Source organism: Nyctereutes procyonoides, unplaced genomic scaffold, assembly GCF_905146905.1.
Source record: "Nyctereutes procyonoides isolate TBG_1078 unplaced genomic scaffold, NYPRO_anot_genome, whole genome shotgun sequence".
In the NCBI taxonomy this organism is placed as follows: domain Eukaryota; kingdom Metazoa; phylum Chordata; class Mammalia; order Carnivora; family Canidae; genus Nyctereutes; species Nyctereutes procyonoides.
This window is the reverse complement of record NW_026575051.1, coordinates 5,456,566-5,482,266: the sequence shown is the minus strand read 5'-3', so window position 1 is coordinate 5,482,266 and position 25,701 is coordinate 5,456,566. Positions and strand designations below refer to the sequence as shown.

General features: G+C 48.8%; 1 protein-coding gene across 1 annotated transcript; it reads left to right on the top strand.

Annotated features, from left to right (window-relative positions):
- The first annotated feature begins 882 nt into the window (after positions 1-882).
- Positions 883-24,017, top strand: ETV7 (ETS variant transcription factor 7). Its single transcript, XM_055330269.1, has 8 exons — positions 883-1,162; positions 2,811-2,940; positions 14,356-14,520; positions 14,898-15,023; positions 17,073-17,288; positions 18,790-18,932; positions 21,416-21,516; positions 21,627-24,017. Exons 1-8 carry the CDS (start codon positions 1,157-1,159, stop codon positions 21,742-21,744), a joined length of 1,005 nt encoding a protein of 334 aa, XP_055186244.1. The 5' UTR covers positions 883-1,156; the 3' UTR covers positions 21,745-24,017.
- Positions 24,018-25,701: the final 1,684 nt, after the last annotated feature.

The window sequence follows — 25,701 nt, the reverse complement described above, 5'->3', positions numbered from 1 at the left end:
CTATGTTCCCAGGGCCATTCGATATTTTGTTTTAAAGTTTTTTTTTCTTTTAGATTTATTTATTTATTTGTTCATGGGAAACAGAGGAGAGAGAGAGGCAGAGACACAGGCAGAGGGAGAAGCGGCTCCACGCAGGGAGCCCGTCGTGGGACTCGATCCCAGGTCTCCAAGATCACGCCCTGGGCTGCAGGCGGCGCTAAACCGCTGAGCCACCCGGGCTGCCCTCGATATTTTGTTTAATGTGCACTGTCTATTCATATCCTTTGCTCATTTTTTCTATTGGGTTTTTGGCCTTGTTCTTACTAGTTCCTAGGAGCTTGCGCTGTATCAGCGCTGAGCCTTCTTTGTAACCCCATGTACACCTTAAAGAGTCTCCGCAGAAGGTTCAGACTTCCCTCCTTTTCTCGTGCGGGTGTGCGGGTGTGCGGGTGTGCCTGGAGGAGCCCGAGGCCTGGGAAAAGGCGCTAGCCGGGATCCACAGGCACTAGGGTCTATCGGGAGGAGTAGCACAGCCGCTCTGATGATGGGGCTCTGCCTGGGTGGTGGGGCACGGCGGGCCAAACGGCAGGCCGGGGTGGGGTCAGGACCGGGGGGTCACTCATCCCCAAGAGGAGAGGCCCCCGGCCAGGGGGCAGCATGGAAGGTCCCCTCCATCCAAGTGCGGAGACACACAGGGGTGACACGCAGTTGGTCTGTGGCTGTCCTGAGCCCACGACCAGGGGTTCTCTCGGCCCCCCAGGTCCCGCAGAATCTCAGCCCCGTGCCCCCGGGAGCCAGCGCCAGGCCGTCCTGGGCGGACGCGAGCAGGACCGACGCCTCCCGGCGGCGACCGGACAGCGCCCGCCGCGCTGCGCTCCCGCGGGGCCCGCGCCTGCCCTCGGCAGAGCCCGCCGGGGCGGGAGTGGAAGCCAGATCCCGCTCTTTCGTTTTCGTTTCCCGGAAGGACAGCGATCACCCGAGCGCCCTGTGAGCCTGCTGGTCCGGGGAACCCGAGGGCGCACTGCCCGGCACTTCTCCAAAGAGGTTTCCTCCTCCTCGCCTTCCAGTGCCGGGGCCCGTTGTGGGGGGGTGGGAAGGAGGGCCCGAGAGCGCCCAGGGCCGCGGCCGGGGGGACCCTCACGACGGCCGGCCGGCGGCTCTCCCACCTCCACCTGTAATGCAGGTAAGAGCCTGGCGGCTGAACCCCTCAGCGCGCGGAGTCTCCGCACCCCCATCCCTTCTCCGCCACCTCAAATTCCATACCCAAGTTATCAGACCTTTTTCCTGCCTGGAATCTCACTCTCCAACATTTCCCCAAACCTCACCATTCATCCCTCCCCGGCCCTCCCTCCTCACTCACCTCCAGCCTCACTGTCTCTCTTCGGAACCTCTCTGCGTTCTATTCTGCTCCTCCTTACATCCTCCTCACCCTTGGATCATCCAGTTGTGACGTCCCTGGAAGTTCCTGCGGCCCTAATAGCTGACAAAAGCGCCACTGCAGAGGGGCTCCCACTCAAGCAGTCCCTCTCCATTTGCCATATTTCACCAGCAGCCTCAGAACTGCCCCAGAGCTGGTCCCCTTCCCACCTCCAAGGCCTTTTTCCACCTCCTCTCTCTAAGAAGATTCAGATCCATATCCACAGTTTATCAGACCTCCCCCTGGCTTTCATGCGGAAGCCCAGAGTTCTAACTCTCAGTAGCTCCCTGGCTGGTATTTTCCAGGCAGCTAAAACTCCAGAATTGGCTGATCCTAATGCTTGGAAGAGGCTAGAAGAGTCCACAGGGGGCTTTCCTGCAAGCGTGAGACCCTGGACCCTTCTCCAGCTTGGCAAGCCAACGCTCCTAGGTGGCAGCCTCAAGAGGCTGGGTTACCTGGGAAATAGCACCAGCCTTGGAGGGGGTTGAGGGTGGGGTTGGGGATACCAGCCAGAAATGCAGTGAGAACTACCCTAAAAGGTGTTAAAACCTCCTCTGCTTTGCAGCTCCAGATCCACAGTCTTTCACTGCAGGTTGCCCTCCTCAGACATCAAGAGATGAATGTAATGCTCTTGAAGATCCTAATTTGAGAAAATTACTTGCTGGGACTAGTTTCACTTTTACTTTTCACGGAGTGGCACCTATAGCTGGGCATAAGCCCCAAGGCTACTTCTGTTTCTACAAAATCTTGTCACTTTTTCATCCCCTCATCCTGAGGGATGAACCAAATCACCTCTGGGGCTGAGCTGGTTAGAAAATTGTAAAGATACAGGCTTCCCTTGGAGGGATTTTGGGATTCAGAAATTTATCCTTCCTTTTTCTCCCTTAAAATCAGCATTTACTTGTTTGTTTATTTATTTACGACTTAAGGTCTTTTTATTCTGGCCCCTCATGTCCCCTGTGTCCTCTCACCAAGGTCCCAGTAGATATTTCTAGACTCTCAGATTTCTATCTTACAAGTCAAATTTTGGCAGGGGAGCCTTCTGGTGGGGTTACGCATATGCATGAAAAACTTGAATCAGAAAGATGAAATTTATCAAGTGTCTACTCTGTACAAAATGTTGAAGATATCAAGCTGAAGATACGCATGGTTCCTACCTTAAAATTTTTTTTAAATTTCTCATTTATTTATTTGAGGAGAGAGAGAGTAAGCAGGGGGGAGGAGCAGAGGGAGAGGGAGAAGCAGACTCCCAGGCAACTGAACTACCCAGGCACCCCACATGGTTCCTACCTTTAAGGTAGATGCAGAGATGGATGCTCTTTCCCTTTGAGAAAAGTTCTTTATACGTTTAAGGATGACTGAGCCTTCACCAAGAAGGTTTGTCTTTGACTGCCCTGGTTTTTCCTCTTTCTAGGAGGGAGCATTGGCCAGCTCTTCTGTGAGCCCCGAGGCAGCCACACCACCCCCAGGAGCCCAGGCCAGATGTGAAGCTAGAATGAACTTGCTGGGTGAAGGGGAAATCTGCAAGTTGCCAGGAAGACTCCGTGAGTAGAGAGGAGGAAAAGGCTGACTTTTTTTAAAAAAAATATTTGTTTATTTATTTGAGAGAGAGAGAGAGAACAGGGTGGGAAGGGATAGAGGGAGAGAGAGACTCTCAAATAGACTCCCCACTGAGTGTGGTGCCCTACAACATGGGACTTCATCTCACCACCCTGAGATCATGACCTGAGCATAAATCAAGAGTTGTACACTTAATCGACTGAGCCACCCAGGTGCCCAGGCTGATGTTTTTAAAGGACATAAATGTGACACTTAAACTTCTTACCTAAGGAACTGCCTTCCCTCCATTTACTATTTCTTTGCTGGGTTTTATTTAACTTTTCCTTGGTGAGAAAGTCAGAGGATGTAAATGTGAATTCTCACTGCAGAGAGTGCAGCTGCCATGGCCAAAGGTTAGGGCCGGCAGTCTCCTCATTAGTAAGATGAAGGCTGGGATCAAATGAGCTATGGGTTCTCTTCCAGTCTAAAGACAAAGAGTTGGGGATATTGCTAATGAGGAAGCCAGATGGGGTTAAACAGTGAGCAACAGCTATATGTATGTAGAACTCTCTTTTAAATAATTATATTTAATTTTTATTGTTACAAAAGTAGCATGTGCTTATCATAAAAAAAATGGGAAATGGCAGGGAAGCATAAGAAGAATACGTAGAATAATCAAATCTACCCAAAGAGAGCCACGGGAAGTATACTGGCCATATCCTTTTATTTCACTTTCCTAAGTAATGCTCTTGTCCGAGTTAACTCATAACCATAGAACAGGCTGTAGATTCATGTATTTATGTCTGTATTTCAATGACCAGAGCTGAGAGGTGGAAAAGCTAAGTGACATGCTCAAGAGCACATGGGCTCTCCATGCTAAGGCCAAACCTTGGTCCTGCTGATAATCTTCCAAGAGATTTTTAAATGTACTTCCTAAGCCATGGAAATCATGGGATAGGCAGCAAGCCGACTGCCAGTGGAAGGTCTTACTCTTCTTGGGGCAGCTGTGGGTAGCTACATCTGAAGTGAGTTGTGAAACCTCCAGGCCACTTCTTGCTCAGCTCACTCAGTGTCTGAAACACCGATTTCATACCCTTCTGATTTCCTGGCCACGACCTGATTTTTGAGCCACCAACAGGATTGAGCAGAATGTTGGGTATGACTTTACAGGCCTTGGGAAGACCTGGATACCCCTCAAATGCCTCCGCTGTCCACAGCCTGGTATTCTTTTAATGAGGATAAGAGGGGGACTCATGGATATAAGAGAACCACAGAGTGTGAAGGATGCCCTCATGCCTCAGAGCAGTGGTGGAGGAAGTGGCAGTGTGATTTGGGGAGGCGGGCAAGGAGCTCTATAAAGAATCTCTGTTGTTTCATTTTGTCCAAATGCCTGCCCTGACTGGTAGCTTGGGGCTCAGGGCTGTTCCAAGGAGATATTTGGCAACGGTTACATAGAGGATAGAATTTGGGCTCTGACCCAACCCAAGCCATGGCAATGAGGAAAAATGGAACTTTGGGGACAGACCTGAAGACCCTGAGTGTTGCTGTTGAGAAGAAGCTTTGATGCCATCTCATGGCAGCTGAGGACACCGATTCTCAGAGAGGGACGGCTACTTTGCAGGTTCCACAAGGCCCTCTAGATTACCCTCCATTGCCTCCCCCATATTCAAAGACTGCCCCCATAACTGGCACACAAAGTTCTAGAATGTCAACACTGATAGAGACCCTAGATGTTGCCTCAGGTAACTCACTTGTATTCCAGAAATTGAGGCCCAGAAGATTGTGTTCTGCCCAAGGTCAAGTAATCTTTGGTCACCTCCCTTCTTCTGGGTGTCTAGCTCAAGGTTATTGGGTAAGAGGGTACAGGAGAGGGAGTAGGGACTTAGAAAATTTAGTCATCATCTTGGTAAATGCAGTTATGCAGGCCTTTTAATTTTTTGAGGTCACCTTTGGTGGGTCCCTTCTGAGATGGTCCCCAGGTCTTTCTGCACATTTCTAGTGACAGGAACGTCCTCCCCTCTTCAGCCAGCCTTATTCTCTGTTACTCAACTCAGGGTGCAGGTCATTTGATCTATTTAGAGCTCCTGAGGTACTAGTGCTATAGCCTTTGGTTAGATTTCTCCAGAAACAGACCCGGAAAAACTTCCCCATGGAGGAGAGAGAGAAGGAAATTCCATTTAAATTTAAATTGTAGGAGTGGCTGGGTGGCTCAGTTGGTTGTGTCTGACTCTTTGTTTTGGCTCAGATCATGATCTAAGGGTTGTGGGATCCCACCCATGTTGGGCTCCATGTTCAGCCCAGAGTCTGCTTGGGATTCTTTCCCCCTCTCCCTCTGTTCCTCCCCCACCACTTGTGCTCTCTCTAAATAAATAAGTAAATAAATAAAATCTTAAAAAGAAAAAAAGAAATTTAAATTGTAGCACTGTGGGCAGCTGGAGCTCACTCCCAGAGGGGACTTCTGGGGTACAGTGAGAGCACCCCCTGAGTCATGCTAGCCCAGGGATAAAGAGGCAGGTTCTTCATCTACCCACTTCCCATCCGTGATGGGGTGAGGCTGCTTCCTTGATTCTACAGCAAATTGGAAAGACCCCTCCTTTGCGGAGAAGGGGAGCCAAACCCAGCCAGGGATTGGCTTGGCTTCATCCCTACTTTTTCATTCCTCTTCAGCTTTCCAAGTTGTCCTCTGCATTGGCTAAGTCAGATGCAGAGTCAGGTGCTGACATTCAGCATTCAGTGGCCTTCAGGGAGTAGAGGTGAGAGCTAAGGGCCTTGGGCAGGGTCCCAGCAGCATCTTCTATACTTCTCATCTTAGATTTCATGACTCATATTTACTTCTGAAAATATTCAGGCAACACGGTTCTGGCCTTTAGTAAATATCTAACAATCTTAAAAGATAGGGCACACTAAATGACTCATTTTCCTGTCAACAACATCCCAAAGAAGCAAACTCCTGACACCTAATGAGAGATTGACCTTTCAGATGGCTGGAGTGATGTCATCCCTGTTTCCTGAAATTGGGTTTCCATTGCCTGGCATCTCTCTGACATTTATCCCCAATTGCCCACCCCATTCCCTCCTCCATCTCTGGCTTCTATTCTAATCATCAGGGTGATTTGCCTCCTCAGGAAGGTGAATAAACAAAACAAATCTTGCTTAGCTTTATGAGTTGGTGATAAGTGGAGCACACACAACTTCCCTGTAGAGCTTACATTTCCGTGCCTATTTGCCTGACAAACAAAGATGTTCATTAGAGCAGTGCAGAGTTCACTCCAAAGATGACTGTCCTGTCTAGTGACGGGAAGTAGGTTGGGACTGAGGGGCTGGATCCACGAGGCTCCAGCACTGTGTCCTGCACTCACAAAAGGAGATTCACAATGATTCCTCCCTCTTTGGAAGTGGAGAGTGAAAGAGAATTCATTTCCCCATCCCCCAGTCTGCATCCACAAGGATTTTCTCAAGGCCAGAGTGAGTCCGGAGCTGTGAAGACAGTACAGGCTCAGGGACCACTGGCAGGGGCTGGGCGGAGGTCCCTAGGGAGTAAGTCTGAGAGGAAATGATGCAACCTCAAGGGGACTGCTCAGGGGATTTTGAGAAAAGGCAGTTTAGAGATGGTCACTGGCACAGCCACATTTGATGACAGAGACACTGAGATGCCATGTGAGAAAGTCATCTGTGCAGCTAATGGCCAGATAGGGCCTCACACCTCGGACTCTTAGTCCTTGGTCCCGTGTCTTTGCATTTTGCTGGAGCTTATTCCCTGGGGAAAAAAACTCTGTCAACTTCCCACTGCTGGATAGAGAAGAACTGTGATTTCTGCATTTTGAAATTGACTTTCAAAGCTCCTAGTTGTGAGTAAGCCATGGGAAGAGACCACAAAGCACACCCTGTCCAATTTTCAAATGTCAAAGGCAGAAGGATGACACATCCCTGCAACTCCCTGGTAGTATAAAACAGGGGAAGCGGCCCTTGGGGGAACTCTAACAGATGTTCGTGTTGCTGTTCAAGTTCATATCTTTCACCTATACAGAATCTCTGGGCACTCATTTTCATATATACAATTCTAACAGAGCGTAGCTTCCTGCTCTCTTGGACCAGGTGGCTCAATTTTTCACATGCAAATGAGACTCCTGCGAGCCTTGCTAGATACACAGATTATGATTCAGTAGCTTTAGGGTGGGACATAGCTTCTAGAGAGCTATATCTCTAGTAGACTCCTGGGTGACACTGCTGCTGCTAGAAATACATTTGAGGACCTCATTTTATACAGCTATGTCCTAATAGTGCTTTTCAAAGTGTTTGGTCAGGATTCACTAAGGAGTGGAATCAATTTAGTGGATCAAAATAAGTATCTTTAAAAAATGAAATAGAACATTTTACAAATACTTTGGGCTCTTTATATGTATGGGTCGTGATATAAAATGCATTTTTTTTTTACTTCCAGTTGAGGTCAGAATGGTCTGAGAAACTTTGCCCTAGATGGTGGCATATGACAAGCAGTAAGTTAGATGGACGCAGGTGCCAAGACAAAGGTAGAATGGGGTGGAATGGGGAGTCTGGAGACTAGAAGCGCATGTCCTGGAAGCTTTGAATATTGACAATGATGTTTGTCACCTGCCAATGAAAGGGAATATGGCAAACAACAAACAGATGGGAGATTCCCAAACCCAACAATTTGGAAACAAAGAGCTTCCTCCTCCCTCAAGTCAGGGCCTGGACTAGACTGTGTGCATCTTTGTGCCGATTGAAAAGAACCTCACTTTTGGAAGAAGCTAAGCCAAAGCCCTTGGTTTTATCTCTACCCTCCCATTCCTTCCTTTTAATGGTGGCTTAGTGCAAGACACAACACAACTGTGTGTGCTGGCCCTGCCCCACTGTCTGGTGAATATAAAGCCTAGTATGATTGCCAAGAAAAGCAATATTAGCTAAGATAACAGGGCAAACAATGGGGTGATGGATTTGAGGCTGCTGGACAGTGACTCTCAATAAACCAAGGACAATGGTAATTGCTAAACTATGGTCATCAGAGCAGAGAAACAAGCTAGTCCCTCTATTTTCAGGCAGGCTCCACCAATGAGGATGCTGATAATCATAATAAATACCATTTGTTGAATTGTTACTCTTGACCAGGCATTGTGCTGGGTGTGTTGTATATACTGTCTGATTAAATACACTTGAACAGGCCTGGAAAATAGATTTTTTTATTATCCCCATCTTATAGATGTGAACATTGGTCTTAGAGTGGGGAGGATTATTTTGTCGTTGGGGCACCTGGGTGGCTCAGCGATTGAGCATCTGCCTTCGGCTCAGGGCTAATCCCAGGGTCCCTGCGGGGAGCCTGCTTCTCGCTCCGCCTATGTTTCTGCCTCTCTCTCTGTATCTCTTATGAATAAACAAATACGATCTTAAAAAAAAGAATTATCTTGGCCATAGTCACCCATCAGTAAAAAGATGGGGGGCTGGGATTCAAACTCAGGTACGTCAGATTCTGAAGCTGTCATTTACTCTGAGCATCAGCCTCCACTGTGGGATGATGACAGCTTTCATTTTTAGAGGACTAGCCAAGTAAGTACTTCATAGTTTCCTGCATTCCTCATGAGAACCCTGCCAGGAAGGTAGAAACCAGATGTTAGTTCTGATTTGGTTGCTAATGATTGGTCCAGCTCTGTTGTTCTGGAGGTCACTCTATCCAGCAAACTGCAGGAGTATGGTAAGGAATAGCTGGGAAATAGCTTTGGTCACATGGGGAGGAGCAGCTGGAGGGAGTCTGGAAATCAAGACAGAGGGTTTTTGACTTGCTGGGGTTGATTGTTGGGAGCCATGTCAGTTTCTTGAGCAAGAGAGTGAAAGGGATGCTATGAGAAAAGAGACCTGGTTAGGGTGGGACTGGGAGTTGGTCAGGATGCCTAGAAGTCCTTCAGCTCACTCATTTAAGCATTTATATTTATTGAGCATCTCCTGTGTGCTGAGCGTTGCTGTAGGTGCTGGAGAGACAGCAGTGACCGAGACTGGCAAAGTCTGTGGTCACGGAGCTGACATTCTAGCGAGGGATGCCGTGACTGCATAAGGAAGCAGGATGCCCAGTAATAAGCACAGCAGAGGATAATGTGGCCCAGGAAGGGGGGGGGGTAGCCCTTGAGTCCCGCCCTGCTCTGGGGGTGGGTGGGAGGCAGTGCTGACTCTTCAGGAAGATACATGAACCCTCCAGATTTCCCAGCTGTGGGCTCTGTCCAGATCTGTCCCAGGAGTCAGGAACCAGCCAAGCTGGAAATCCCCAGTAACCATGTAGCTGGGGCAGGGAGAGTAAGGTGGTATCAGCTGGAGTCTTGAGATTCCATTTTATTCCATTTTACAGGGGTGGGGGGATGTGAGGAACTGAAAAAACGGTGGATCACATCCAAGAGAGGGAAAAGCATGGGTTGGTTTGCAGGTAAAGCCCCTGAAAGGTGGTTAGACTGGTAAGAGGAGACTCAGTTAGGGTCATCCCAGTAATGAGGTCAGGAATACATTGTGTGTGGGGGGGTGGGGGGGTAGTGGACACCTTAGATAATGCTCGTCAGCAGTTGCTAAGCTCTTAGGCTGTGCTGAGTCCTTTGCCAACCATTTTACTTGTGTCACCTCAGCTAATGTCAAGAGCTCCACTTGTCTTGGAAAGCACATACCACGTGCTAGACCCTGGTCTTTAAATTGGTGATCTTGTAGAATCCTCATGACAGTCCCATGTTGCTAGTTCTGTATTCATCACCACCCTCAATGTGCTGGTGAGGACACTGAAGCATAGTTGTTTTGCCAGTTTTCAGCTGGTCTGGCAACATCATTGATCCTTTTGTTGTATGATTCTCCTCTTCTTTTAGGTATAATTTACATAAGGTTATGTGTACAGATCTTGAGTCTACAAATGTTTATGTTTGGATATACCTGTGAGCCATCAGTGAGATCGGGAACTAGACCTTTTCCAGTGTCCCAGGAAGTTCCCCTGCTCCTCTCCCCCGTCCCTTCCCCCACAAAGGGCAACCACTGCTCTGATTTCTCCCCCTAGATTAGCATCTGTTCTTGATTACATGTTTACGTCTGGCTCCTTTCCTTCAATATATCAGTAAACTTTAATCCATGTGTCATGGATTAGCAGTGCCTTATACTCTCTGTTTAATGGCCAGGCAGCATTCCATTGCGTGGACACATCACAATTTGATTGTCCCTCCTCTGGCTGATGGATATTTGGAATGTTTCCATACTTTTCTATTATGAACTGACACTGTGGACATTCGCATATATGTCTTCTGGTGAATGCATTCCATGTCTCTTGGGTCTTTACGTAGGGGTGAGATGCTGAATGATACAGTATGTAGCCTGGGTCCCTAACCCCTCCACCATCCTGCCCCTCACACAGCCCAGCAGCCCACCCAGGCAGTGAAATTTTATCCCATTTTACAGGGGTGGGGGGATTGAGGCTAAGAACAGCTTGTAGGTGATTTGGCTAGTAAGGGGTTGAGCTGGGACCCAGACCCTGGGGTTGGAGGTTTGGCCCAGAACTAGATGGCTGAGCCACTGCTTGGAACTTGGTCCTTCCCTGAGGGCTCAAATCCTATTGGAAAGCCTTTTGTGACCCTAGTATTCTTTGAGGACACAAGGAACCGGAAGGTCCTTTTTCTGTATTTATTGGACTGGAGGTTTTGACAGCAGAGGGATGAAAAGTGAGGGTAGGAGAGAAGAAGAGGTAATGAAAGAAAAACCAAATTTCACTCCGGAGTGACGACTGGCTTCACTTTCAGGTACTACTGTGTGACCTTAGAGTCAGTTACAGATGGCTTGGGAAGTCCCATGCCCCTGTCTCCGGACCTGGAAGCAGGACCACATCTGTGGTTGATACTATCTGCCAAGTTCATGGTTTCCTCCTCTTTCTGTAGTTTTAGTGTTTCTCTGGAAGCAGGACAGCTAGAGGGGGTAGATTCCATCCCCTCACTCTGGCCAAACACAGGACCATGTTTTCCTCTGACTCTGGACCATAGTTTTGAATTTTCAGGCTGACAGCCTGAAATATCATGAAATAGGCAATCCCGCAAAAATGCAATGGCCAGTGGGCTCCCAGAGCCCCAGAAGCCCTGGCTGGCTGATGCGCCTGCCCCTGATACTCCTGAATCTTACTGTCAGGTGGCTTCCAGCTTTCATACCACTCAGCTTTTGTGTCTCAGTCACTCCTGTGATTACTGGACTGATCTCTCATGGAGGCTCTAAATTCCTATTTCCACCAGCAAGGCATCCTTTCCCCTGCATTCCTGTCAGGTGTAGGTGTTGTCATTAAAATGATATCTCATTCTTCTCTGATTATGCCTGTCCCTGACTGTGAAGTGTCATGTCTTGGCACATCTTTATTAGTGGATTGTTCTACTGTAGAGGTTCTCAAGTGGAAGCAATTTTTCTCCTCTCCCTTGGGGACACGAGGCAATGTCTGCAGACATTTTTTTAAAAAGATTTTATTTATTTATTCATGACAGAGAGAGAGAGACAGAGAGACAGAGACACAGGCAGAGGGAGAAGCAGGCTCCATGCAGGGAGCCTGATGTGGGACTCAATCCCGAGTCTCCAGGATCACACCCCATGCCGAAGGCGGTGCTAAACTGCTGAACCACCAGGGCTGCTCAGTGTCTGCAGACGTTTTTGGTTGTCACATCTCAGTGTGTGTGTGTGTGTGTGTGTGTGTGTGTGTGTGTGTGTGTGTGTGTTTGTTTGCTGCTGACATCTAGTGGGCAGGGGCCAGGGATCTTGCTGAACATTCCACAAAGCTCAGGATAGCCCCCACAGCAAGGAATTATCAGGTGCAAAGTGTCAGAAGTGCGGAGGCTGATTGCTCCACCTGAATTGCTGGTAAGATGTTTTGTCTTAAAAAAAATCAATTTAAAGGTGCTCTTCACTTATGATAGACATTCATCCTTTATTTGTCATCTACGTTGCAAATTATTTTCCTTTATTCTGCTCTCTTTTAGTTTCATTTATGGTTTACACACACACATACAAAACTTAATGTAGTCAAGTGCATCCTCCACATATGTTATAGCCTCTGAGTTTACTGTCATGGTTGAGGTTTGAGGTTCCCCCCATCCTTGTTTAATGCATGTGGGTTTCCTATTCCCGCTTTTTAAATATTTTATTTTTAAGTAATCTCTATGCTCAGCATGGGGCTCGGACTCACAACCCTGAGATAAAAAGTTACATGCTCCTCCAAGTAAGCCATCAAGTACTCCCCCTATTTCCACTTCTTCTTTCTTTTTTTAAGATTTCATTTATTTGTTTGACAGAGAGAGGGTGGACGAGTATAAGCAGAGGAGAGTGGCAGGCAGAGGGGGAGGGAGAAGCGGTCTCCTCACTGAGCAGGGAGCCCGACTTGGGGCTCGATCCCAGGACGCTGAGATTATGACCTGAGCTGAAGGCAGATGCTTAACTGATTGAGTCACCCAGGTGCCTCCACTTCTATTGAGTTTCTATTATTCTATATATTAAGGCTTAATCCCATTTGGAACTGATTTTTGTAAATGGTGACAGGTAAAGGTCCAGTTATATTTTTTTCCAGGTGGACAACCAATGTGGTTTTTACCATAGCTTAAATTCACTATCCTTTCCCACTGAATTAAAACCCCACTTCACACTTTTGGGCTCCTTCTCTTCCAATGATACCTGTGAGTCTCAGGCAATAGCGTCAGATCTTGATTACGTGGCTTTGTGGTATGTAGTACCATGAAGGCCAGTTGCCACGTCTGTTCTTTTTTTTCCCCTTAAATAATTTTTCGGTCAGTTTCAGAAATTTCTTCTTTATTATTCATTCTTCAGTCCCAAACTAAAGTAAGGAGCCTCTCCTTCCTCCCATGCCGGGCTGTGTTGCCCTGCTTTCTGTGTTTGTAGCTCAGGGCTCTTTCCCTCTGCATGGCTGAGCAGGATTTCATTAGGTAGTCATTGGTTACCTCCCTCCTGCCAGCCTCACTTTGCCTGGGATATTGGCTGAATTGATGAATAAGTGGATAGTGCACCTTTTCTTTTTTCTTTCTTTCTTTCTTTCTTTCTTTCTTTCTTTCTTTCTTTCTTTCTTTCTTTCTTTCTTTTCTTTCGTAAACTTGAAAATGAGTTTTATCTCTTGTGCTGATTTGGGACCAAAGTAGTCACAGGTTGGCTCCATCTTTGTCACTGCCAAGATATGGCCATGGACAGGTATCTCCCCTGCCTCAGCTTTCTACCTGTCATACCAGCCCTGATGAACCCTGAGCTCCTTCCACTGTTATGTGGCCAGGATCCCGGCAGGGTTGAAATGCTCTTGAGAGGAGAAGCACCACACAAAGCAAAGCCCCAGGTTGTCAACACAGTGGGCACAGTGCTGGGGGCCCCAATATTTTTAGGGGCCAATGGAAATGTTCTGATTTACTTTAAAATTAGGAGAAAAAAACTTTTAGGCAGAAGAAAATGTTTTAATACATAACAATATACTCGTCTTTATACCAGTGTAGTCATAAAATAAAATTAAAAATATTTTTTAGGGAAGGAAAGGGCCTATGAGCAAGAGTACCAAGGACCGTGAAAGTTGTCACATGGCCCTCTTAAATGCAACCCAGATGAGTGAGGCAAATAATTGGCATTAGAAGCAGGCAGTGTAGACATGTAGAGAGAAGGAATAAAAGAAAGCAACTCATTGTCTCGGTATTACCAGAGGCAAGAACACACAAGCTGAAAATGGGTGCAGGAGACTTCCTGGTCCCTTGGGCTGCTCTCTGAGCAAACCCAGACCTGAGCTGGTACAAGAGAGCGGAAGAGTGGGGCAGCCAGACAGACCTGGATTCTGGGCCTGGCTGTACCTCGTGTTACCTGTGTAACCCGGGGCTAGTCATTTAGCCTCTGGGAGCCTCAGCTTCCTTATTGGGGAAACAGTCACAGTAACACCCTTTCTTCACGTCTAATCATACATGCCATCACTCAACACATGTCTGTGGAGCGCCTCCTGTGGTCCGGTCGCTGTCCTGGGTGCTGAATACATAGAACAAGGTGCCCTAGCACATCCAGCCTGGTGCCTGGCATTATAATAGTTCCTCAGTAAATATTTGTTGACTTAATAGTTGGAAAACAGGCCAGGGGGAGGGGGTACCCAAAGTAAAATAAGTGAACACATACAAAATGCATAGATAATGATTAACTTAAACATATGACCATATCAAGTGCAATGACGAGGAAAGTAAGGTACCAGGAAGTAAAAGAACAGGACCTGGTAACAAAGGAGGAGACAGGACAGCAGAGCATCTGCTCAGATGTAGCGTTCTGAGTGGGCTTCTTGGAGGAGGTGACATTCCAGAGAGGGCCTGAAATGGAAGGATGAGTGATTGTTGAGGGGAGAGCTCCTGTCCCCACCCTGTGCTCTCTCTCAGTCCCTGTCCCTCTGGTTGCAGGCATCCAGCCGGCACTCTGGAGCAGGGAGGATGTACTGCACTGGCTGCGTTGGGCAGAGCAGGAGTACTCTCTGGAGCGCACTGGGGAGCATGGATTTGAGATGAATGGCCGAGCCCTCTGCATCCTCACCAAGGATGACTTCCGGCTTCGTGCACCTGGTTCAGGTCAGAGAAACTCACTGGATTCCCTCTAAAACATTCTGATGAAAACCCAGGTGGGCCCAGGGAGGAAGCTGGAGGGAGATGGACGTGTTGGTTGGAGGAGCATTCTCAGCTTCCAGCATGGCAGACATCCCCTTTTCCATAAATGTTTGCCTAGTGGTTCCTCACAAAAGCAGGCTGCAGCAAAGGAATCTGGGTGTTGTTTGCAGAGCCCCAGAGCTCTGTCCTACTGTCACTTCCCCTCACCTTCCCCACAGCTCTTGTCTCCCCTACCCCTTTCCACTCTGCTGCCTCTCATCTCATCAGCATGAAGCTTGTAACTGATCCCAGACCTCACCCAAGAGGCAGGTGACCGACCTGCTTCTTGCCTTCACCCCTAGGGGACGTCCTGTATGAGCTGCTCCAGTACATCAAGACCCAGAGGCAAGCCCTGGTGTGTGGGCCCTTTTCTGGAGGGGCCTTGAGGCCGAAGATGCCCACTCAGCACTACCCTTGCCTCCTGAAAGGTGAGGAGGCTCCTCTCAGAGCTCTGGGACCCTACCCCAAGTTGGCTTCATTGGAAGAACAGGGATTCCTCCAGGCAAAGGAAGAGGCAGCTGTGTGGGCTGGGCTCCCAGCTCCCCTCTGCCCTGCCTCCTAAGCCATCACCCCTGGCCCCTGTAGGTCTCCTGAGACCACCCATCTCCCCATTTCTCTGCACTCCTCTCTAGCAAAACATTGTTGTCTGGTGTCCCTATTCCCTCTCCTCCTGATCTCTTTGTGGAAACTCTTTTCTAGAAACCTGAATGTGGGGTTGTCCCTGTCCACTGTCAATACTTATTCACTGTCACCTCTCATGGCCTTCAATGGTCATCCCCCCTCCCCTCAAACCCTTCCCTTGACTTCCAGAACACCCCATGGTCACTCCTCAGTTTCCTGGCTTTTCTTTTTCTCTCATTCTTCTAAATGTTGGAGTATCCCATGGCTCAAGAGGCCTCTTCTCTATCTGCACTCAGACCTAGAGTGTTAAATACCATCTAGTACCGATGACCCCTACATATGCCCAGACCTCTGCAAATTCTAGACTTTCACACCCCACATTGCCTACCCTATACCTTCCCTGGGATGTCTAATGGGCATTTCAACCCTAAGAGCTCCTAAAGCAAACACCTGTCCCACCTCTCTCCCCACAACTCTACTCCTCTTCTGGGATTCCTCATCTCAGCAGACTGCAACATCATCTTCCTGATTGCTCTGGCCAAAATGTTGGATGTCACCTCTGCTTGCTTTCTTTTTTTTCCCACTTAAATCCCAACCATCAACATGACCAGTGGACTCTACCCTCATAATCTATCCAGAACTCAATCACTTCACACACCTCTATTGCTGCCCATGGCCCAGCCCTCATCACTTCTAGAGAATCTCCTCACTGATGTCCTTGTTTTCACTCTTGATCTCCTATGATCTATTCACAATAGAGTAGCCAGAGAGATTCATAAATCAGATCATGTCAATTCTCTGCTCAAAATCTTCCAATGGCTCCCATCAAACTCAGAGTCAAAGCCACAGTCCTTATTTTTTTAAAAGATTTTATTTATTTATTCATGAGAGACACAGAGAGGGAGAGAGAGGCAGAGACGCAGGCAGAGAGAGAAGCAGGCTCCATGCAGGGAGCCCGACGTGGGACTCGATCCCGGGTCTCCAGGATCACACCCTGGGCTGAAGGTGGCGCTAAACCGCTGAGCCACCCGGACTGCCCAGCCACAGTCCTTATAATGACTCCTGCCTTCTGCTGTCCTCTCCCACTCCTCTCCCCCTTGCTCATGCTGCTCTAGCTACAACAGCCTCCATGGTCATTGAATAAGCCAGACACATTCCTGCCTCAGGGCCTTTGCTCTTGCTGCTCCCTCTGCCTGGCATTCCCTCTTCTAGATTCTCACATAGCTCACTCCTCTCTTTCCTTTAGATGTCTACTAGATGTTAACACTTCAGTGAGACCTCCCCTTACCATCATGTACCTGTCTTTCCCAGGATTCCCTATCTGCCTTACAGTGCTTTATTCTCACCCCCCTCATATTGTATACTATTTCCTTTTTTATTTTGCACATTCTCTCCATTTGCAACCCCCTTCCCCCCCCACTATAATATAAGCTCCATGAGGGAAGGGGCCTTTTTTGGGTTCAGTGATATGTCCCCCACATGCTTTAGAACAATGCCTGGCTCACAGAAAGTTCTTAATAAATATTTGTTGGGTGGATGGAGAGGATACAGGACTAAGATACAAGGCACCTGGATTCTGGACCTAGTTCTGTCACCCCTTGGCTTTGCAAGGGGTGGGTTTGAGAGATTAAGTTACTTGTCTCGGAGCTGAGGTTGGCCCCTGTGCTGTCTGGCCCTCACCTGTGCCAGAGCTCGGGGACCCTATGTCTCCTTGACCTTCCACCTGGGGACCAGATGGAAGAAGAGCATTGGGAGTGCTGCCTCACAGGGCTCCCAGGCATGGCATTGAGGGGTCTGAGCTGGTGGAGGCTCAGGATTCTCCCCACAAAATCAAATTTGTGCTTATCTGCTTGCAGAGGGGACCGGGCCCCCTCAGTTGGCCCCCCAAAGGGATCTCCTGCAGCAGCCATCACACCTGGGGCCTGCCAGCTTCTTGAGCCCCCTGGCTAAGTGGCCCCTTGGCAGGGAGGAGTCCCTCGATGTATTTCACTGTGCGGAGCTGGGCTTCAAGGCTGAGGGAGACTGCTCCTCCCCCACGATGCCACAGGCCCCCATTGATGGCAGGATCTCTGGTGAGTAGGAGGCTATGTGCCCCTGGGAGGTAAGCTGAGGCCAAGTCTAGAGGGTGGGGGGTGGCAGGGCAGAGGTTTGTTTTGAGCTGAGGAATGGAGTCTGTGCTGAGCTTTTAGAAGAGTTTAGGGTGACTGTCCCATGTGCTTGCCATCATCTGGCCACAATAGGGCAGGGACAGTTAAACTAGTCACAGTCAGATAGTGAGATTGGCATGGAGTATTCTTCCCTTTAAATTTTTATTTATTTATTTTTCAACAATTGGGTGCTTACTGTGTATCAGGCATGGTTCTGAGAACTTTACTTAATCCCACACCAGCTTTTTGAGGTTAGTATTAGCTCAATTTTATAGGAAGGAAAATGAGGCACAGAGAACTTAAGTGACTCCCCCAGGATCAATCACACAGCAGTAAGTGCCAGAGCTGGGGCATGAACCCAGGCAGTCTGGCTCCAGAGCCTGAGCTCTAAGCAGGCAACACACTTCCACTCTACATTCATTGTTAAAGTGTTGACTAACAGGCCACCAGAAAAACTGACAGATAAACTGCCTTTCTTTCTCTCTCTCTCTCTCTTTCTTTTTTTTTTTACAAGATTTTATTTTTTTATTCTTGAGAGACACAGAGAGAGAGAGGCAGAGACACAGGCAGAGGGAGAAGCAGGCTCCATGCAGGGAGCCTGATGTAGGACTTGATCCCCGGACCCCAGGATCATGATCTGAGTCAAAGGCAGACGCTCAACTGCTGAGCCACCCAGGTACCCCCTGCCTGCCTTTCCAAAGCATAATTTTGAGCCATGCTAGGGCAATAACATTTGTCCTAAGACACCACTAAGCCTGGCTTCTGGGTTGGAAATGCCTGGGAATCACTGAAGCACAAGCATTTGATCTTTTTAATAATACTGCTTAATATTCTCTGAGCACTTACTCTGTACCAGGCACAGTGCTAAGGGCTTTTGGGTTTATTATGTTACTCAAGCCTCATATCATCCCCTACAAAGATACTGTGGCTCAGAAGAGGTTAGGTAATCTGCCTGAAATGACCCAGCCAGGTGGCCCAGGTAGGAGGCCTTAAGCTCTTGCTCCCAGGCTCCCTTGGCCACTTGCCCTCCGTGATGATTTGATTTTCTCAAGCTTCTCACTAAAGGACTTGACAGGATGGATTTAACAATCCTGATTTAATAGAGAATAGGACAAAGGGCAGAGAGGGATCTGGAAGCAGGTGCAGGCCACTGGCTGCCATCCAGCATCCCCACTGCCTGCCCTTGCTACCTGCCCCCCAAGTGAAGGGTGTTGGCTCTCATGTTTGCAGAGCTGAGTTAGTCTTTTCAGTCTGTGTGTCACTCAGGAGATTGGTGACTGGGATATGTCCATACCTCTCTGGGCTCGTTTTGTCATATCTCGCTGTGGATAAAGATTTATTTATTTATTTAAGGGGGGGCACTTCCTAGAGTTAGGGTGAATAAATGAGACAATGAGCCCCCGGAAATGGCTGTGCTCCATCGTAGACTGCCGGCTGCTGTGGGATTATGTGTACCAGCTGCTCTGTGACACCAGGTATGAGCCCTACATCAGATGGGAAGATAAGAACGCCAAGATCTTCAGAGTTGTGGATCCAAATGGGCTTGCCAGACTCTGGGGAAACCATAAGGTAAACCTCAGCTAGCATGTGGGCTGGCCTCCACATGTCCAGAAGAAGACAGAGCAGGAGTTCAGAGTGGACCCCTCAGCACTAGGGGACGGTTCTCAACTGACAGATGTGGGGGTGAGGGGCTTCACCAGCAGCTCCAGAAGTATTGGGATCATTTTATTCTGGGAGATCCTAAGGGACAAGAAGTTACTTCTTGAGGATGGGGACTGTCCCCGAAACTCAGGAATCTTGCCCTTCTACTCACTTAAACCCACCTTTGCTTAGTTCTTGAGACTCTCAAAGCATTTTTACATGAATTACACTGCATATGCTGTGGGGTAATTAGGCCAGGTGAGGAAACCGGTTTCCCGGGATGGGGTGGGGGAGCTGGAGTAGAGATTCAGGTCTCAGGCCGTGTGGGAGCATTGGGTATCAGGGCTGGGAAAGCCTGTTAACCACTGAGGTCTGCATTCCCAATGTGAGGAATGCCCATAACCTAAAAGGACATCTGCCAAAAGATTTTAGGTGGTTTACTCCAAATTCTACTACTTATTTATTTTAGTAAGAATTGGGATTAAAAGTTTTTAACTACGACGTCAATCTCTTGATTTACAGTGATGATGTAAAGCAAGTGTCCTTGTCTATAAATAAATTCAGTTAGCTATAAAAAGAGTCTTAAAAAAACTATTAGCAATCAATCATGGTAATCTGTAATAGATAGCATTTCCTAAAATGGTATAGCATTTGATCACCAGGCACTGCTCTGAGGGCTTTCCCTGCATTAACTCGTTTAATCCTCAGGACACCTCGTGAAGTAGACACCAGAGGGGAAACAGAAGCACACAAAGTAGTTTGTCCAAGAGTTTGCAGCCAGTAGGTGGCGGAGCATGGACTTGAACACAGAGTGTGTGCCTCTGCCTCCACTCTATTTTAAAGATTTATATATTTATTTATGGTGAGGGGAGGGGCAGAGGAAGAGGGAGAAGAGAAACAAACTCTCTGCTGAGCAAGGAGCCCCATGTGGGCCTCAGTCTCAGAACTCTGAGATCACGACCTGAGCAGAAACCACGAGTCGGGCACTCAACCAACTGCGCCACCCAGGCACTCAAAATGATCTGCTTCTGTTGCCTCTCTGTGGTGCTGGTGGTTGGAACGGATGCAGATGACTCAAGCCTGGGTGTGTTCACCTGGTCCAATCCCCTTCTAGTATAGGGAGGGGAACTGCGGCCCAGGGAGCAGCGATTCCATTTAATGAGCATATATACCCCATGCCAAGTGCTGTGCTAAGTGCTCCCATGGATTAGCTAATTTAATCCTCACAATAAACCTGTGAGATGGGTGCTCTCATCTTCATTTTATAGCTGGGGAAACAGATGCAGAGAGGTGAAGAGATTTATCCAAGGCCATGAACCTGCCACATGGTGGAGCTGGGGCTTACGTTGACACTAAAGCCCAGCCTCGTTGCCTTACTCTGCAGTGCCCACACCTCAGAGAAAAATAAAATGACTTGGCTAAAGTCATGCAGCTCATGGCGAGCTACCCCTACCATTGTGCTTCCCTTACCATTCTGTCTCTCTGCATTTCCAACTAAATATATATATATATATATATATATATATATATATATATAGAGAGAGAGAGAGAGAGAGAGAGAGAGAGAGAGCCAACACCCTTCACTTGGGGGGCAGGTAGCAAGGATATGGATATATATATATATATATATATATATATATATATATATTACTACTTGTGACATTTGCTATTTGGAAGCAACACATGAAGGGCGCCTGGACAGCTCAGTCGGTTAAATGTTTGCCTTCGGCTCAGGTCATGATCTTAGGGTCCTGAGATTGAGCCCTGCATTGGGTTCCCTGCCCAGTGGTGAGCCTGCTTCTCCCTCTCCCTCTGTCTGCTGCTTGTGCTCTCTTTCTCTCTCAAATAAATAAATAAAATCTTAAAACATAAATAAATAAAAGCAACATGTGATTCATTCTTGCCCTGTGGTCCTCAGCCCTGTAGGTAGTAGTCATTATTTCTCCTCCAACCTTCACCTGCCTGTCTCCTTCCAAACTCAAGAGAGCTCTCCTAAGCTCTCACAGAACTCTGGTTCCGGGGGGTTAAGAAACCATCTGGCTCAACCTGTTTCTTTCTTTCTTCCTTTTTTTTAAAAAAAAAAAAAAAAAGGAAATGGGGTAGGGTGGGAGGTGGAGGATGGAGGCAAGGAGACAGAGACAGACATTTTTTTTTTTGAGAGAGAGAATGTGAGCAGGGGGAGGGATACAGGGAGGGAAGAAGAATCTCAAGCAGACTTTCCGCTGAGCATGGAGCCTGAGGCCAATCTCACTGCCCAGAGAGCATGACCTGAGCCAAAATCAAAAGTTGGATGCTTGACCTACTGAGCCACCCAGGTGCCCCCAACCTGCTCCATTCCAGGTGTGGAAACTGAGGCCCGGAGGGAGTGGGGTGGGGAGCGGAGGATGATGTGGGATTGCTTTGCCTTCTAGAACCGGGTGAACATGACCTATGAGAAGATGTCACGTGCCTTGCGCCACTACTATAAGCTGAACATCATTAAGAAAGAACCTGGGCAGAAACTGCTATTCAGGTGAGTAGCCTAGGGGCTGAGGAGGAAAGGGGAAGCAGTGGTTGGGTGGGCTGGAAGCCCCCAGCGGCTGGGGCAGGGGCTGATTTGCAGCTGGGGCCTGAATATTCCAGATTTCTGAAGACACCCAGGAAGGTCAGCCAGGACAAGGGCAGCCACCTGGAACAGCCAGAGAGCCAGGAGCAGGACAGGATGGATTTCAAGGAGGAGATGCTGGAAGTCTCTCCGTGAGGGGCAGGTGGATTCTGGGCACCAAGCAGTGACAGGCCAGAAACTGAGTCTCCCTTGAAGGCAGCTAGCTGCATGGTGGTCTCCGCCTTCCTCCCGGAGCAGCAGGGGTCCCTGACGGGGGTTTTGCACTCATGAGATCCCAGCTATTGTCCCAGACCTCAAAGCTGCCTGCCCACCTGGGAGGTGAGAACTGGGGGGGCCGGGGCGGGGGACGACGACTTACATTCAGGGCATCATGGTGGGCATCATCCTTGGGTAGGGCAGCCCCGGAGCTCAGTGGGGCACCGGGTGTGAACCCTCTCTGCCCTACCCCTTGTTACCTGCCCGGCTTGGGAGAGGTAGCGGGGCACTGAGAGGGCATCCGGCCCAGCTCCATCAACTTACAGAAGAAGGAAGCAGAGGCCCCTCACTGAGCCTTAGTTTATAAAGGGGACATGCTCTTGAAAACCTGCCCTCAGGGGGCTGATGCTGGCCTGCGAGAAAGGAACACTGCTTCATCAGTCTTAGTAATAGCAACAGAAGAATGCTAACTGACATGTAAGCGCTCACTACATGCCAGGCCTTGTGCTACGGTTCCTACCCACATTTTATCTCATTCAATTCACCCTCCAAACCTCCAAGGCTTAAAGATGGGGAAACAGAGGCAGAGGCTTACAGAGCTGGGAAGTCTCTCCAGAAGGCAGCACTGTCACTTGGCTTGTGCGTTTGTTTTAGTGACTCTGCGTGTATGGGGCACTTTACTTAAGCAGAAGCCATGGCCCTGCCTCTCTGCCCTCAGTGTCTCTGTTGAGTGGTTCATCTCACTTGGCCCAACCTTCTTTCCTGAGGTTTCAGTCCTCTGGTGACACTATGACTTTGGCCCAGTGGAGATTGCCACTGCCCCCTAGTATCTGTGGTTTCCTGTGCTCCTGCTCCTGGACCTGCACCTGCCATGTGACCTTGGGCAGGTGGTTTCCCCTCCCTGGAACCTCAGGCTTCTCACCCATAAAATGCAGGTGATATTCTGAGCTGACCTCACAGGATTGCCAGAAATCTCCATACGACAACATTGGTGACAACATTGGTGACTCCACAAATCCCAAACTACTCTGAAGCTTGAAAATGCCTCTGCGCTATGGGTTCAGCTTTTCTTCTATTCTCCCCAACGCCCCTAGGAGCGGCTGGAGGCTTGGGAGGGGGTCAGAACCTCTGCCCTGTGACCTCCTCCAGTAAGGTTTGGGGGAGAAAGGGAAGGGATGTTTTCACTTCACTGAAAACAGAACTTCTTGGATTCACATCTTCTTTCTTGGTAGGAGGAAACCTCTGCCTCTCACCCCCTGGGCAGGTCAGGAAATCCCCAGCCTGAGCTGGCTTTGAGTCACCACACAGAAGCTGAGAAGGATTCCTGGCCTTTGGCACTCAGAGCTTGATCACTCAGGAGCAGGGCTTCTGTCCTGGGTTAGTCCCGTCCCGGGCCTCGACTATTCCACACCAGAAGTGGCCGGGCCACAGCAAGGTGGCCTTGGCAAAAAGGCTCAATATGGAAATCCTTGGCCTCTTTCCTCTTCCTTGAGACGGTTCCATCTCCTCCGCTTTGGACCAGGATGAACCTGTGCTCCAGAGCGTTTCTCAGCATCTCTAACCCAGAACTCCACAATTGGACGGGGAAAGACTGTCGAAACCCCCCTTGTCCAGCCCCTCCTTTTATTGATAAGGCAACTGAGGCCAGAGATGGTGGTGGCAGGGTGGGTAACTTGCTCAAGGACAAACAGCTCAGCCTGACTGACTCCTAACGTTGCCTCATAAGTCACTTCTTCCAGGTACAATGTTGGCATTTGCCTGGCGTTTGTTAATGGTTGTCAACAGCTGTGTGTCCCAGGGAATATGTCTCTACCCAAGGCAATGAATCTCACCCAGTGCTGGGGCCACAGGGGCCTGGCCTAGGACAGACTCTTCCACCCTAGAGCCCAGATCCTTGGCCTCCCCACTCAGCCCCAGGGGAAAGTCCACCTTTTCCCCACCTCCCCATGCATGTTAGGCCCGGGTCTGGGATGTATACTTGGGTGCCAGGAATAAAAAGATCCATTCAGCCCTTCCCTCCACCAACATTAATTGAGCACTTGCTGTGTACCTGGAACTAGGTGAAGCTCTGGGTTTACAACCATTTTTGGCACAGATTCCCGAAAAGTGATGGGTCACTGAAAACATGTCAAAACGGATTTCCTCACAGATAATTTTCAAAAGCAAGAGATACATTCTCATAGTTTGAAAGAAGAGCCAGCCATGTCGGTCTTTTTTTTTTCACAGATAATATTAAAGTCAACAGTAAATAAATAATTTATTTAAAAACTGAGTGTGTAAAGAAGTTCATTAATGAAATAAATGACACAAGTCACTGTCACCATCTTGTCAAGCCACTTACAGCATGAAACCAAAGCATGGGCTCCGTGATTCTCCATCTCTGCTACATGGATTCTTGCCAACAGTCTTTTTCTCTTGCAAGGAAGTTCCACTTCTCCCTGGCTTTCCCCAAGATATGATTGACGTATAACATGGTGTAAACATCTAGCACTTCCTTCAATCCTGGTGGCCCTGCCACCTCTCGGGCTCTTATGGGAAGCCTGGGCTGATGCTGGTGACCTATTGTCTCTCTCCTGGAGGAGCCTAGTAGTGACAACTCTCCTTGGCTTCTTCCTCTGGTCCCTCCTTATGGTGTAAATCCACATTTTCTACTCAAGCGTTCTTTTCCAAAGTTTTATAGAGATGCTCAGAAGACACATCCATTTATAGAGTGAGGTCTTAATACCTCCAAACTATCCAGCTTCTGGCGGCAAATACGAAGGTGATCCTGGCTCAGAAGGAGTCTGTGGAATGCCAGGTCCCTTCCTGTGTGCTGACTTGGCTACCCGGAGGGACTATTGAACTAAGCTGCCCTGGGATGGCTCCAAGATTTGGGCCGGGAGTTTCGAGTATGCTGTTCTGAAAATCAGAATGCACATATTTTAAAAATATTTTAATCATGAACTTAATTTTTTAAAATTCCCAAATCCTTGTAAGTTCATTGCTGATATGGGGGTGGCATAGGAAGGAGGATGTGGCCCTGCCTTTGGGGAAGTTCACACATTAGACCTTGTCACAGTCCACGCCCACTGGAGACAGTGAGGACAAAACACTGGTGAATTCTGCTTGGGAGGTGCCAGAGAGAGTGCCCCTTAGGAGGATCCTATAGGCTTCTGCTCTGTTTTTCCCTTTTTTGGAGAGCCTGGAGGTGTGGTGGGGCTGTGGGCTTCTTGATCACTGTGAGTGGAGGGTAGGTCAGGGGCTGACCACAGAGGCCCGTCCCTGGGCCAGGGCAAAGGGGTCCCCGAGTTACATCCTTGGGTCAGCCTTGTTCACAAGGCGGGAAAATAGGCCAGGACTGGGGCTGAGATTATCACAAGGGGGAGGAGAGAGCCTTTGGGAACAGGCAGGGGCTGTCGTGTCAACCCATAAGGACCTGCAGGATGAAACTCCCAACAGCACCAACTGCACATACCCCACTTCATGGGCCAGCTGATGCTGGGGAAAAACATGATTTAGAGCCAGTTTACACAGGGGGCCTTCAAGTGTTCACTCAGGAGAAAACCCCAGGTCCTGGACCGGGGTTCCCTGCCCCACTTTGCAGGATCCTGATGGGCCTCCGTCACCCAGGACCAGGCTTGGGATGAACTGTTGGTTAAAACCATGCCCTCTTCTCAGAACTGAAGTGAAAATGAAAGGAGAAGTGGTGAGAAGGGCAGCTGGCCAGGGCTCAGCGCTGGGCAGGGAGTTCATATCCCTTAGGGAGTAACTGAGCCCTGAGCTTCACTGCCCAGAGCAGAAGGAAGGCTGGGCTGGGAGCCGGAGCCCATTTCAGTGTTTTAGGGGGGCTGAGCGTAATCCAACACTTACCTCACAGGGGGCTGCATGGACTCACTGATCTTTCAAACGTCTACGCTT

What these genes read in the sequence shown, in the direction of transcription:
- ETV7 (XM_055330269.1), top strand. An exon ending in CTACCCTTGCCTCCTGAAAG is followed by an intron (nt 15,024 to 17,072) that starts GTGAGGAGGCTC and finishes ATCTGCTTGCAG; the next exon opens with AGGGGACCGGGCCCCCTCAG. An exon ending in GACTCTGGGGAAACCATAAG is followed by an intron (nt 18,933 to 21,415) that starts GTAAACCTCAGC and finishes TTTGCCTTCTAG; the next exon opens with AACCGGGTGAACATGACCTA.